We start from the raw sequence: 16,655 nt of genomic DNA on the forward strand, positions 1-16,655 counted from the left end.
AGGTAAAGTAAAGACGCACCTTATTCTACAATTTTATAGTCTTTTTTAAAACCAAAAAAATCAAAATCTTATTTGTCGCTTTCTAATAAAGGTTTCAGTCATATAATATACATGCATGTACTGCATGTGTACATATGTAGGCCATAACATAGCTTCTTTTGAAGGATAAGAGAGACAAGTCAGCAATATGTATATATACACTCAATGACTGTTCAATGGAGAGGGTACTTGAGGTTTCAAGTACAAATGAGGAGATAAAACACTTCAGTATAAAATACAGTACTTACAAACACAAGTTGTCCACCTGAGTTCTGGTTGAGTTTATGGAATTCGGATCTCAGGTCCACCAGTTTACAGTGCAGGTCCCTGAATTTGAGGTCATTCAGAGAGGTCAACTTGTCCTGACCCCAGTTCAGACCCACCCATGGGTCCTGGTGGGGACTTACTGTAAAATACAAGGGGAAAGCACTCTAAGCATAAGATAAATGACTTGAAAATCATCAAAAGTGAAGATTATTGAACAAGTTATCTTGAGCAAAGAAGTATTGTTAATTTACAAGTGTGTACATTTTGATACAGGGTTTTATTTTACAATTGATATCTCTATTTCTTAAATTCGAAATACTGGGTAGCCCAGAGATAGAAATGAGCAAAATTAATCTTATTTACAAGAATTCATTACCTTCTGGAATATTTCATTTACCAGTATACATTTTTTAACCAATTAAATAGTTTATTTCAAACTTTTTACATCAATGTCCTCACCTTCTACAGTTTTAAACACTGGGTCCTCATCCTCTGTAGCGGCCATAGGGGTGGAACCTTTCGACCAGTCTCCAAGAAAATCCTCCCCAAATTCCTTCAGGCTCTCCAGAAGTGCCTGAGTCTGTGGGGTGTGCTTGGTGTTGTTATTGTTCAGTGAGTTGGGACTCAGAAACAGGTGAGAGCCTGAGACAGAACTATGATGGAGGGACTCAGTGTCAAACGGATTAAATGGCAGATGGACCTCGGGCTCCTCTCCCTCGGACAGATTACTCTTCTTTCTTTCTTCTAGATAAGGCAAGTATAATACAAATAATTACTAAATTAGCCTAAAGTTTAACCTTTAAAACATTCAATCCTTTCTACTAAATAATTCCAAATACTTGATTGATTTTTTTTTCCACATTAAAATTTATCAATCCATTTACAACCTATTACTGTGTTACATTTTATAGCATTTAAAGTCCCACACTACTAATTTTCACATTTGAATCAAATGAAATCTAGAATCCAAAAGCTTTGGGTAAGAATACCATATTCTAAGCACCTAATATAGCTAGGTTACTATGTCAAAGCTGTACCTTTGTTAAATGAAAAGGACACTGTATCACTACATTGCATCAAATTATCTCTAAAGCCTTCTGAAAATTTCAAATTTCTAGAACAAATACAATATTGTGAGAAGGCCAAAGTAAAATACTGCCATTACGCTTTGAAGATTAAACCAACCTTTTCTCTGTTCATAGAGCTGATGGAATGGGTCAGGGTCTTTTGTAGCCTTCGTGTGCTGAGTTCCTAACCTCTGAAGACAGAACACAAGAATGCCTTGATTGAGCAAAAAATCAGCGCCAGTTCTAAATTTCTAAATGGTGAATTGTATTATTTAGACCAATCCACAAAAAAATTAATTTCATGGACAGACTTAAAAAAAAATCTGTTCATTAAAACATGCAAAGGAAGATAGATCATCTAAAGGATTGCTTTTCATGTTTTAAATGCACATCCAAATAAATAGGATTTAAGAGTATTATTAGCAGGTAGACCCAGGTTTCTCTAATCTCAGGAACATATCTAGGTATTTACCCTGTGCCAACTGAAAGTCTAGCTGGGGTATTTAGTGGGAAAAATTCGGTTCAGAGAAAATCCAAGTCAAAAGTCAAGTTTATAATGATTCAAAATGTAGACACCAAAGGTAACTTAAACCTAAAGGTTAAAAGTCGATATATACGAGGTAATTGCTGTTGTAGATTCCTTCAGATTTATTTGATAGCATATTTGGTCACAAATAATGTTCAGCATGATACAAATTAAATGTTATGCCCTTATAAAATAATGGTAGATAAAATATAGCTACAAAAATTCATTACAATATTTTCAAAAAATAGGAAAATTTTACTCAAATCAATTATTTTTCAAATATTGATTTCAAAACGTCTTAATATACCTAAGCTTACATGAACTTATGAATTCATATGACCTTGACCTCTCACCTTTGTAAGTTCATCCAGTTCATTTTTGAGCAGACGATGCTCCGCTTGTAACTTCTGCTCACCAAGGATCACCTGAACTGTTTCCTGTCTCACAAGCTCATGCTCCTTCTTCAACCTAATATATATTAAAATATACAGTCTTACAAAACAAAGTTACTGAAAATTCTCTGAGTTGATGGAGAGGGCTGAAACAGGAATTCCATATTTAGACAGAAACTCATAAGATCTTCCATCATTCATCATTGTTGATAATGGCGCCAACTGCCTATTCTAGATGTACGTTCCACATTTTAACATCTTATAAGGTCATGCAATGAAACATCATTTTAAAAATTAATTAGCCAAATAAATAAATACTGATACCCCACGAATTCAGTTTCCCAACGGCAATGTTATAATGAAGTATAAATGTATACTACTTAGTTTCTGATAATATAAACAATGACTTTTATAACACTCTCAGGAATTTCCTGTAGCAAATTACAGACCCACATTTCCTTTATCATAAATGAGATTGATTTTTCTCATACTTCAAGAATCAAATACCTGGCTACAATTTCTTCGAGTTTCTCCAAGTTCTCTTTGTCACTCTGGGTAATTAGGTTGATTTCCTCCTCACTCAATAGGCCATTATTGTTGTTTTTCAGATACGTGATCTGCAGCAGAAAATGACATCATATATGAATTTGTAATGAATTTAAAAACTACACACGAAATGTCCTCACACCTGAATATTTATCGACATGTGCCATAAAAATGGGGTACAAAATCATAAATATTTTCCTACCTTTAAAATTCAAAATTACTTGGGGTAATTGATTTGAAAAAGAACAAACAAAAGCTTGAAACACAAATTACTGGTACCGTAACACAACTGAACAGTAATGGCTGCAATATAAGCTGTTAACTGACAACTGAAATTAATGTAAAGAAAAAAAAACTATACCAGCTCCTCTTGAAGTTGTTTTTTTTCTTTCAACAACTCTAGTCTTCGACTTTCTCGCTCGATTTGCACTTTCCGTTTTTCCTAAACAAATAAAAACATGGTCAAGTCAGGAGGGGTATATAACATGTACTTCAAGCTCTGTACAATGTGTAACAGACTTTTCAAAGAGATTGTAAATCTTTGGTCAAAACAAATATGTCATTCGGGTCTTCTGTTAATAACTCCTTCACCAGGCGACTTTGTAATATGGGAGATAATATGAATAACCCGATCTATTCTGTTGGAAGGGTCAATAGTTATACACATTAAATAGACCATTCAGATACAGCAAAGCCATATTTACTTTTACACCCATGGCTCGAGCAATGCTGACACATAGCATGTTATTCTTCATATGTACTAGCATTATTTGGCATAATTTAAACTTTCAACATTTCTGTATTCAGCTGGGCATTACTTCACAAAGCCATGTTTAAACAACAAGATTTTAACAGCTAGGACTCTCTAGATTTTTGACCGACGTTATGACCAATAAATAGTTCAAAGAGGGCAATAATGGCTGACATCAAGGATTTCTTTTCTGGGACCACAGTTTGACAAATGGGAGAGCACTCCTTATTTATGTGCAACTTAAACTTTACAGTTGTATGTGAAACTATTTCAAATGTCTTGGGAATCTCATTTAAAGTTTGATCAAGTTGTGACCAAGGGATATATTATACAGTGCACATTCACTTGTTCATTCAATGAGATAATCTGTATAATAAGGAGCAATTAATGCTTCTTCATAAAGCAACTAATGATACCAGAGATTTCAAATTAAATGTGACAATTAAACATCCACATAAAATCGCCAGAAACACCCCTCGCAAATTTTAAAATCTTGCTTTAATTCATCTGACGGTTGTGAATTGCAAGAAATTAAAATAAAAGTTTGGCATTCACAATTTTATATTCTCAGAATTTGATAGAAACGGCAGGATCGCTGAATTAAGTACTCACGTAATACCTATTGTTACTGATTTGAGGATATATTTAAATAACCCTCGCAGAAAATTAAAAAGTTTTTCAAGACTTTCTTTTTTACCTTAAGTTGCATTAATCTCTGTTTGTGCTTTTCATAGTCTTCAATTCTGAAACAGGAAACATGAAAACAGATTAGGAATGATTTATTATCTATTGTTTTACACTAAGGTGGAGGATGTTTAGGACAGATTGGGATGAAGGCAAACAAGAATGAAGAATCCAGTTGTCCCATGGTTATGTCCATTCCTGGCTACAAAGACAACACCTAGCAGAGAGCTATGGCTTATCTACAGTCCTTCCAAATGTGTCAACACTTCAGATAATTAATAGCTTAGTGTGAACAACATGAACAAACTTCAGTAACACCATAGTTGTCTTAAATCTAACTTGAAACAAAATTGAAATCTGCAAATTTTATAGAAATAAAATGGTAATGACATTTTTATAATTCAAGGGTAATGACCTTGACCTATCAATCTATATTCCATATGAAGTTGCAAAAAAATTATGGTAAAAGTTGACGCAAGTTGCAGACTTATTATTGGTATATTAACAAATAATTTAAAAATCTCATCTCAATCTTACTTCACTCCACCCCAAAGACCATTTATCATAACGCAAAATACTGTGGTTTTATTAATATTCAAGGGCATCAATTTTCGTGGATAAAGTGAAAATCACAGTTTCAAGGATACGTAAATTCGTGGCCAATGATCCTATCAATACAAAATGTTAATAGAAATTGCACTTCAATGAACATTTCATTTCGTGAATCAGCTTACAAACGAAATCCACGAAAATTGGTATTCAACGAATATTGATGAAACCACAGTATCTGCAGTACTTACTTTGTTTTGCGAGCCAGAAGTGAAGCTGGAGACACTTTGTTTGGGACTAAGTCAAAAGGATTCACTATACCATTCAAGGATTTCCCTGTCAGAGAAAAAAACAAAATCTACTTATCAGAAATCCACAAGAAACAAAACTTCAAAAGCACAGTACAAGTGTCCAACTGCATTATTTTTGTGTTTGTCACAAAGACAGATAAGTGTATTCCTAATAGATATTGATTTTGTTTTGTTTGATAAAGGGTTAAACATTTGATAGAGGCAGATTCTGACATTATTAGCCCTCAAAAATCCATCTATTTATTCCTCAGGAATTTAAATTCAGGACAATGGAATCTTGAGAAGAAAAAATTTGAACTCTGATAAAAATGTATTGTATTTTCTGGGCCAGATTTAAATTGGTGAGCAATTAAAAAATTCCACATTATTTAAAACTCTTTGAGTTTATTTAGATGCCAAACAAAATAACATTCATATTTTAATATATTTCCATTTGTGTGTGCAACATTGTTCATATAGAGTTATATCTATACTATGCATTTTAAAATCTGAGTATATATAAGGGTATAAATTTTATCATCCAAAATTTTCTGACCGAATAGATTGTTCCTTTTTCATTACAAAAAAAAATAAATGCATGCAGTGAATTGACTGAAAAAAAGTTAACACCATTTATTGATAGCAAGATCAAATATATCCACTTGTATATGTTTTCCAAAGTACGCTGGATTAAATGTTAATAAATTTGCTTACCAAAGTGGACGTATGAGAATCCTCTTTCAAATTAAAACAAACCTTAATAGAACTTTCCCTTGAATAGAAAAAAAAATCTATAGCCTGCCCATGAACATATTGATTGTAAATTTTTACTCAATGGATTAAATTGTCAATACATTTTACATCACAGAAAAAATGGCCACCTCTAATATTCTGTCAATAAACTCATTACATGAACCTCTCTCTCTTTATTAAATCCATTTACTACTGCATTGACACACTCAGTGGCAATTTCTGTGGGTTATGCATTCAACTTTTATAAAGTAGATGTAGCTACATGTAGGTAATAACTATGTTATATGGTTAAATTCATGGGGTGTCAACATTTGGTAAAACTGTTGTAAGAAACGAGTTGATAAACTATAGGTGTCTACCGGTATGTCAATTATTTTCTGCAATTTAGGACCCTTTGAAGGAAAACCTTTTCTGCAACACAGCAGCACAGTTCTAGTACCAGGGTATCTTTACACAATATATTGTATCAACAATATCTTTACTGGTATAACAAATGACCCATTTTAAGACCTTCAATATAAACTGACCATTTTTCAGATATATAATGACTGACAGCATAACACTGACCATTTTTCAGATGCCGTAAGAGATGGCAGGCCACGACCCACTCGTCTCTGCTTAACCGACCATCTCTGTTCAGGTCACTCCAATCCCAAACAGAGGCCAATTTTTCTGATTCCAGCTTTGAAGCCTTGAAAATTTCCACTGCATCTTCACCTGTAAAAAATCCTTTAAATTACTTTTACATGAAAAAAGGAGCTACCAAAATAAGTGATGCTTGAAGTGTCATTCAGATTTAGGGGTGGGGGTGGAGTGGGGATTGATTCTCTCAATTTATTTTCAGATATATGGGCCAGGGCAGTTAATCACCACTGGGTATATATGCTTTGCAAGAATTTTTTTTTGAATACTTAAATCCTTAGATTGACATGACATTTCAGAAATGGTAAAACAACAGTAAAGAATGCTTTGACAGACAGGAGTTACAATATAACATGTACTACTACGCATCCAAGCTTGGACTATTGGTAATTGGCCTTCAAGAATTATGCAACTGAATGTCGAACAATTTTAAGCTACTACCAGTATTCCCCAGATATTTGCAGGATAAACAATTTCCTCATAAAAGTAATAAAAATGCATCAAATAAGAATTTTAAGCTTTGCAACAAATAAGGCATTTACAGTAACCAATAAATCACTTTAAATACAGGTATAGATTTCATTGGTATATACAGAAGAAGGTATTAAGTTCCTCTGTAAAACCATTTTATGTTTCCTTACAGTACTTCGCTGCTACTTGATCTGATATCCTGAGGAAATATCACTCAACACATTCTATTTTTCACACAGTAATTGAAATCTTCGTTGAAAAGCAGTAAATCTTTGCTCATGGTCAAAACTTTGAAGTCTGGACCATTTTATTGGGCGACAATAGTGGTCCACTAATCGTGTGGAATTATGCCCCTTTAAGGCATTGGATAACAGTCAATCTAACATTTATGGTGGGTTTTTTTAAGACCCTGTATACAAAGAGCCTCAAAATCCTATGCAATTTAGAAGATTTTTTTAAATATATATGGATGAAAGTGACTTGCCAGGGGTTAAATTGGTAAGAAATTTTCAAGTAAGTACTGGTATAAAAGGTATTGCCAAAAATATATGTAATTGTGATAGAAAAGTTCATGCAGTATTCCCAACTTTATAGAGTAGAAAAAATGAATTTGTCACTGATCTCACCATTAATATGACCCTTTCCAGACTGGTCACATTTCTGGAAGACCGTGTTGTAAGCCTCTCTTTCAGATACAGAGGGGACCTCAATGGGCACCTCCTCCTGACTGGGAACCTCCAAATTCTCTGGTAGGACTTTGGGGACTTGTTTTCCTCCCAGAACGCCATTGATCAGATGCAGTGCCACAATGAACTCACTGACGTTCATTAGGTTATCATTACTGACATCAGCCAAGTTCCTACAAAAATAGAGACATAAGAACATAAGAGTTGCTTCCCTTTGTCTATACTACCTGTACCTTAATATGATAATCGCTGACCCACTTATGTATCATGACTAAGATATTCTTGACCGTAAAATTTAAAGTAAAAAAGTATTTGTTTAAAAAAATGTGTATTCATTAGTGTCAAAACATAGAAATAAAAAAAAATCCTTTGTCATATTCTAAATTCCTTCAGGAGAACAATGAAAGTTCTTTGGGATAATGTTCGGCAGAAGAAAGGCCATGAAAAGTCAGTTTCTGTGGGATCAGCCAGGGATTGGCCATACTTGAATAGACTTCAAGAACTGCATTTAAAGTTTTAAAGCAGCAAGGCCTATTTGTCATGAATGAATACAAATAAGTATGTCAATATCCCCCGATTAAAACTTCTGTACCTTAGTAAAATATTTGTATATTAACAGGATATCATCACGCAATGTCTACCATTATTATACAGAACTCAAATTGTCAACACGACAATTCAGATTTGTCAGTGAGATAAATGTTTAATACCCGGTATCGCGGTATGAGTGTTGATATAGGTTCTCAACAATACGATCACAAACTCTCAGGTTGCTTACCAAGCATTGAAAGTTTTATCAGAAACTACAAACAGAACTCAATTCAAATATTTTGAATCCAAAAAGAAATTAACTGTGATTAAGCACTGGCTACATTTTAAACAAAAATACGGGCAATAAAATATTTCCTTTTTGAACGAGGTCTACATTTCTTGGTATTTAAGAAGGAATGGGATTGTGTCAACATTGAGGAGGAATAAAATACAGAAGGCACTTGTTCATTGCTGGGTTTTTACCGCCATACATCAAGCTTAAAAGGCTGTCTATAAAATATCAAACTTCATGGACATTTACTGGTTGTGGGTCAAACGAGCACCATAATCGATAGAGTTTACTCAGACAAATTGTCCCATGAAATTTTCATTAACTATTGTAACATCAGAACTATTATATTAACTCCACAGAATGCCATGAATTGGTGCCAAATGATGCTTTTGTATGTAAGAACTGAAAACATTATGAGATCAACATAAGTAAACTATAATTTAATTTGTAAACACACAAAAAATACCCATTTTTATGTTCATTTTAGAATTAGCTAAAAATGACACAACCTCATGTAGCAAAAGAACGAAAAAGAAAACCAATTTTTTTCTTTACACATCCAATTACCGGTATCTCAAAGTCTGAGGGAAAGGTTTTGTCAAAGAATTACTAGAATATAAGGGGAAATTGATCTCAATTCACTTGAGTTGAAGCTATTTCTTTGAAACAGTATTAAGCTTTATATTATGAGTGAGTGACCCTTCACTACTCAATGTTAAAATGTCAGCTAATGAAAAGCATTGTAACAGCTTTGTCTGATAATGTGATCGACTGATTCATAAAGAAGCAATGACCATAAATTCATTTACTTGTCACCTAAATGTATATATCAAAGCTAGGTATTGACATGTCTGTTACCTGTGGAAAGTTGTAGAAGTTTCGCTTATTACGGGGCTCAGACTCGAGCGTTAGCAAGATACCCTGAATAGCAAAAACCCCCATTGAATGAACTCAATACCAAGCCCCATTAAATTTTTAATGTGTTCTCTTCAATTGATGGCAGTGTTATTCGGAAAACGACTTCCAATCACACACCTTTGAACTTCTGCTGCGAAATCTAAATCTTGACACAATGCCGCCAAATAAAGCGGTCATTTGTAATGCACCTGGGGTAATGGTGGAGCCTGAAAGGAGCTGCATTCGCTGTTCGAATTAATGAGTCTATATCAAGGGCACGGTCCTTATCTCATGGGCTTATTACCTTATAGAGTACGAAATTAATGAAAATAGGCCAAATCCAGCTATAGCTATCACATCTTCCACCAAAATAAAACTTGCGGGTTGAAACACATAAATTTGGGTACACCAGCAAAAACCTTTTGCATTAAGGGAATTCCTGATATTGGGAAAGGTGGGTAATGGCGTATCTAAGGATCCGAACATTTCTTATCATGTCTTCTGATACTGCACTATAAAGAGCAGGAAGTCCGTAATGATAAAAACGATGCTTGAGCTCTCGAGAGTTTATACAGCCCAGTTAATCAATTAAGTTTCTCTGATAAAAATCTATTAGGACTGTGATTATTAATACCAGGCGAATCAATGTTTGGCTATGGCCCTAATCAATGGTCAAACTACCTGAATACAATATGCAGAGTCGCGTCACTCTATGGTTTTATACCATAACTTTCAGACACAGGAGACAACATCGGGACATTAAGATAACAGAAAATAAAAATCAATTTCAGAAATAAAAACTACGACATATGGGGGGGCTTTTACAACTTTACAAACGTATTTCCTGAAGGAAAATAGACTGGATAACTACAACCAGATAATAAATTCTGATAGATTTTTTTTCACCTGATTTACAGGTAATTATCCTTTAAGACAAAGGGAATGTTCACATTGACCATGCTCTAGCTCTGAGCAATGTAAATGATGATGGTCATAGATTTTCTCTGTAATCCTATAAAAATACAGACTGTGGCTGTAGTAAAGCTATTTTGGACCCTGGGAAACCTGTCACAGATATGAACAGTCCTTTGATGTGTCCTTAAATGGTACCGATGTTTTGCCTTACTTGTATATTTCATTTCTATTCATGTCCATAATGGTAGTTGCCATACTGGTATTGCATTTTTTTATTTAAAAACTAGATTTATGAAATTTGCTTTTATTATTACCACTACTTTAATCTTGTATGACTATGATGTTAGAACATATAAAAGTGAATTATTTCCCTAATTCCATTGAATTTATGTTGAAAGCTGAATATAATACCACTTTCTTTTTATGCTTAATATATATATCGATTTCTTGCAGCATATGAAATAGATAAAAATGCTATATTTTTTGGCAATTCAGCTAATTTACAACACCAACAGGTGTTGAATCAAATATCAATTTGTCAACTACTTGTTTGCCTTTCATCGATACAGGTAATTCCATATTGAGTACGGGAGACAGTCAGACCCGCCCTGCATTGACAAGATGTCTCTCCCGGTTCCATTCCTACATCCTCCGTTGATAACCCCCGCTGAACTTTGACAGACTTGGCTACGACCATTCTCTTTTTGATGGCAGGGTAGATTTAAATCACTCAAGATAAACTTAGGGTGCAAACTCTGCACTACACACAGAAAGGTGTGACAAAGTTGACAAGATCTACGCAGATTGGAACACGTCCACAATATCTGTCGGCATAATCGGCAGGCACATCTACAACTGAACAGCTCATCCTTTTCTTCTTCACCTCTTTTTGCAAGATATGTGAACCAAGACAAAATAAGATGTCTGCCATTGATGTAATTTGCATTTTTTTTTTTTTTTTTTTTTTTTAGCTTTTTCTACAATAAAAATTCTAAAATTGCCATCCATATATCTTGTTTTCAATACATGTTACAAGGATATTTAATTTGTCTCCTCTATTTACATGCACTCAACTATACCCAAGTTGGCCTAGACATTAAGACTAAGAATTGATCGAGGCATGTACAGTGCACAGAAGTTCAAGCAACTTAAGTGTTCATGAAATACTGACTGCTTAATCCAACAAAGGATTAAAAGATTAATAATTTCTTTAAAAGTTAAGCATATCATTTTGATGTTGGCTAAACTTTGGTTTGATATATATACCCCAAGGCACTCATAAGATTATTCTTTGCAAAATATTACAAATAACTAACACACTATATTGAACACAGTGCTCTTAGTGGCATTCAATATGAAGTAAAATTGTCAATTACCAAAACACCATCAATATACCGGGTATATATGTAGTATTCTAAGGTTCTTTTCAATAAGCCCCCTTATACATGTAGGTCATAATTCAAACTGCTACATGTAATAAACTGCAAAATAATGTCTCCTGAGAAGCTAATTAGACAATTTTCTTGATACCAGAATATTGTATATCATGATGCATTACATTTAATCTGAATCATCAACTGCATGCTATCAGCTTTGTGTAAATGGTGGAAGACAACAAAACCACAGGTTCAAAATCGAGATTGTGAAAGCTAATAGCAAGATGGAATTTGTAATCGATGACCAAAATGATACAAAAATTCTAAAACCACTTCGACAATGGAAAACCAAACCTGCACAAATACAATACCATATCATGTTCCTTTAAAAAAAATAAAGGTATACCCACTACAATAGCCGATGTAATTGTAGCTGTCGAAGCTAATGACCAATTAGTATGACTCAGGGTCTCTATTGCTCCACCCCCCTCTGATATTCTATAGGCAGCGGGGCAGAGTTTGCATGTTTCACTAATAAAGTTACTCTATGCTCACATTCTTGTCATTTTGAAGCTTCAGAAAGACTTACATACAAAGATTCTTTTTTTCTATTATCGAGTGTTACAATTCTGATAATTACAAGGCCTTGCTAGCATTATCCGTCTAACAGTAGGTTTATTCTTTCATGGTTCTAGAAACCTACCCCTGAGTACTGCATTGTAAAATTCTTAGTATCATGTTACCAACATGTCTCCTCTTGTATTGGAGCAAGTCTCCATGATAATCCATCCATTGGTCGTAACCATTTACCCTCTGTTCCTTAAAATTTATATGTATCCAACTACCATCGTATCTTTCATTTCCCTATTAATTAACCCCATCAAACTTCATACATCCATCAATCATAGCGATTAAGGACTATTCTATTTACCATACATGCAATATATCACCAATATCAATTTAAACACAGTGACTGTTTTTTCATGTATCCAACTTCAGAGTACCAGGTACATTTGTTCACATGTAGTCATTCATGAGGATAAACATTTGATTCCATGTGAGAGGCACCAGCAAGTACTTGCAAACATTCAAAATTTTCTTTAATAAAAAGTTATTCTGCTTTATGTGATACATGAACTTGGATTCAACATCATTAAATAAACTATGCTCAAACTGTTAAGCCCCCCCCCCTTCTTTATTTAAAACTCTTTTGTTTTGGCTCCTGTACATTGTTGGGGTGGGGTGGGAGTTATTGTCATATTTCTCAAGGGATACCCACTGGCGGGTAGAACACCAAACACTTACTACCTCTCATCTTTAGAGTTTGTTTATATGAATACATATTCAGACATAAGTCTTCCAACTGATATAAACTTTTAGAATTCTTATAGCTACCAGCACTGACACCAATAAGAGAAGACAAGAGACTTAGAGACACAGTCATGCGAGAATTCGACTGTGAATCTTCGGGGACGGCCGAGTTAACAGAATGTAAAGATGTCAATCTCCAAAGCCTCTGAGCAAGAAGTACATGATCAGAAGACGTCGTGCCGGTAACTCGACACAAATATTTGACATACAAATCATTACAGCTTCCATCTTAATCAATCAGCCATTCCTTAACTCCGATAGGACAGATATTTAAACACAGTGCTCAATTTGCATTTTATCGATACTATTCCGTCTTTTCAACTCCTTAACTGATTAAGCAATTGATTCTCACACGAGAATAAATAGGTGTGAATGTATCGTACCAGATACCTTTTTTCAGTACAACTACAAGCTGATAACATTGATAACACTGAACAATAAAGGAGTGAGCTATTAACAGGAGTCTAGGGTATAAGGTCTCCTTACCCCTGGCCTAAAGATACCACAGGGCTCTTGTATTAAATCATATGCTATAAAAAGACTAAACTATTTTTATGTATCAAATTAAACAACTCTATCCAATGCATGTATATACTTCATCTTACGTAAAAAGGGTAAAGTTCAACCTTTTTATTTTTACATGGTAATCTCAGATCTCCAGATTTAGTTTTTCCCGCATTTTAAATATGGACAACATGTGGAGAAAATTAATATGGAAATGCAGAAAAAAATCTGTAAATGATCTGGAAATTATACGTAAATAATCTGGAGAGTTGGACTTAGAAAATTTTTCATTGGAAAAAATCATATGGCACTTCGAATTTAGAAACATTCTCAGTCTAACAAATAGTGTCTGACTCTATATTTGCTTCATGCAGGTACACCATTTTCGATATCATTTGCCAAAGTTCACAACAAGAACAGAATTTCTGTCATGAGCTACATTAAATTCTTCCTGACACATAAAACCACTACCATATATTTAATAACTATAAATAATTATTAAAAGTGTGTCAGCTAGAACATACAGTCTTAAGACAGATTTTTCGTTTCTCCCTCCAATTGTCAAACACAATGTGAAATATTCAGACTGGTAAATGCCTTATATTGACACACTGAATTTTTAAAAAGCTTTCAGATAATCCTCTAGATCCTGATGGAATTTTTAAATTTGTTCTCCCAATTTGCCTGCAACCATATTTTTTTCATAATATTTACAAATTGTATCTACTTTTATTGACATCAATAAAAATAATAATGTTAATGTAAAATGTGAGTAATACATGTTAAATAACTTTGTAATTATGATAAATGAACATTTTAGCCCCAAATACAAATCAAAGACACCATAAAATCTATTTGTTAGTGCCATCAGGAGAAAGTTATTTGTTTAAAACTCTGACCAATGCCCTGCCGAGATTGCTCGTAAGTGCCACTAATCAAATCCCAATTCATCAGAGATTTTGATCCTACTGCCCTTCTCTACTAAAACAGTAGTAATCCCAAACAAACAATGGAAATCTCAGATCTCACTCCTTTATACCTGACAGTTAAATTAATTGTGGAGGGTCAAAAACTTTCGAATACAACAGTTTTATTGCTACGACTTTCAACCAAAAAAAAAATAGCGTTACACATACATGTTCGTGAACTCTTCATGATTTAATAAATATTCAGCTGAAAAAAAAGTGAAATCCAGTTTAAATAGGAAGGGCACTTGGGGATACATGTTCATAAAAAGAACTCAAAAATAAATCAAGCCTATAATACATTTGAGAAATAGACAATATTATCTTAGTAAAAGTTTACGTCCAATTTCCTTGCTTCAAAGATTTCAATATGCATCACTATCTACGTTTCATAATTGCTCAACATCCATGTGCAAACAAAAAGAAACATTATCTCCATTTTATTATTTTTTGACATTCGTACTTACTGAATACACAAACAGATGAAAACATTTGCTCACCACCCTCAAGTGAACCAATTCATCTTGTTCACAACTCAGTTCAATGTACCATGAACAAGATGGTCAAATACTGGATTATTTGCATACCTAGCAAATAGACAGGACAAAGGCCCTTATACAAGAACCAAGCCATCCCGATCCTCGACACCTTGCCTACGATTTCTTACGAGATAAAAAAGAAAGAAATTGAATGTGTTGAGGATCTTCATTTTGACAAGATTCTCAGTGAAAAAAGGTCATGGAATTTGTTTTTGATTGAGTAAAGTTGTCATTTTATAGATCTCCTGTACGATATGTAGACCAGTTTCTTTACGAGGGCAACAAAATAATGACAAGTCAAATCTCTCTGATTTCCCAGATAAGAAATATGGAGACATTATTACCGTATATCCATTTTTTTTTTGCATTTCACAAAAATTGCAATAAACAGGATAAATCTATAGACTTATTTTATTTGCTTAAAATTTTTTTTTACACAGCATTCAATACTGTATATATAACTTAAATTTTGAAAGTTGTATTTTTGCAATGTAAAAGTGATCTTGAAAAAAGAGAAAATTAGGTATCAGTGAAAATAAACAAGTACAAGGTACATTGCATAAAGATAATAAAACCCCTTCCCTAAATAAAACATAATTTTAACCAAAGTGAAAAGGTCCTTCATAACATCTTATCCAACATTACATTTCCTCAAGCATGCATGCAGCTTTAAATACTGATTATCCACATAATCAAAATGCAAATTTACAAATAAACCAAGGCCACCTCTCCCACCCCACCCCCAGGATAAATAATGTTTAAACTAAATGATTTCTGCGAGAAATGACTTGATGTTTTAATGTTTTAATTCCCCTGAGGTAACATTTATTTCTAAGTGACAAATTGCTAGTGAGATGCTATCTTTACACAGGAACCTTACTGATTACATACAAGATGACGGTAAGCTACGTAATCAGAGAATCCAAGGTCACATAACGTACATCTAAGAAAGAAGAAACGTACAACTAATTTAAAATGTAACACATATATCTATCAATCCTGTATTATGATGGTAAAAATGTTTGTTTTTGTTTTTTTAAATCAACTTAATTACTATAACTCTTAAGGTTGTGTAATTGTTTCTAAGTTTCTAAAACCAAACGTCAGTACATCAAAATTCACAACTTGTCACAATTTTCTATGGTATGAGGAACAACTTTAAGATAAATGAAGTTGCCTGCGGTATATACCGGTATACAAGCCACACAGAATGTTAATGTAATTTACATACAAAAACATTTTGATATGTACAGAAGTATGGTGATAATCCACTTATTCGGATTGACTTGCAAAATGCAGAATATGGATGATAATGACAATATGGATTTACATTTATTCATCAAGTAATACCCAAGTAACCTAACTTAAAAGGATTATGTTGGGATGGGCTTTCAATGCACACTATAGAAGATATTCAATAGGGTGACAATGATGATGATTCCCAGATTATCTGACTTCTATATATGTTGTATAATAATACATATTGACAACAGAATAACAACATACTGCTATGTCATTATGTGAACATTTAATTAATTATTATCATTCAATTATTCAGAATAAAAAACCCTATTTTTTTCTTGATACATACAATATTTCATA

The 16,655-nt window shown here is 33.6% G+C and overlaps 1 protein-coding gene across 1 annotated transcript in view; it reads right to left on the reverse strand.

The window, feature by feature from the left end:
- Positions 1 to 16,655, reverse strand: part of LOC105339079 (microtubule-associated protein futsch) — a 51,949-nt gene that overhangs the window by 27,327 nt on the left and 7,967 nt on the right. Inside the window, exons 4-13 of the mRNA XM_034458542.2 lie at positions 7,604 to 7,836; positions 6,432 to 6,581; positions 5,073 to 5,157; positions 4,286 to 4,331; positions 3,199 to 3,279; positions 2,799 to 2,908; positions 2,253 to 2,367; positions 1,492 to 1,564; positions 766 to 1,050; positions 288 to 445 (exon numbers count right to left, since the gene is read on the reverse strand). Of these exons, the coding sequence (XP_034314433.2) occupies positions 288 to 445; positions 766 to 1,050; positions 1,492 to 1,564; positions 2,253 to 2,367; positions 2,799 to 2,908; positions 3,199 to 3,279; positions 4,286 to 4,331; positions 5,073 to 5,157; positions 6,432 to 6,581; positions 7,604 to 7,836 (1,336 nt within the window). The remainder of the gene's footprint in view (positions 1 to 287; positions 446 to 765; positions 1,051 to 1,491; positions 1,565 to 2,252; positions 2,368 to 2,798; positions 2,909 to 3,198; positions 3,280 to 4,285; positions 4,332 to 5,072; positions 5,158 to 6,431; positions 6,582 to 7,603; positions 7,837 to 16,655) is intronic.

This window comes from Magallana gigas, chromosome 7 (genome assembly GCF_963853765.1).
Source record: "Magallana gigas chromosome 7, xbMagGiga1.1, whole genome shotgun sequence".
NCBI lineage: Eukaryota > Metazoa > Mollusca > Bivalvia > Ostreida > Ostreidae > Magallana > Magallana gigas.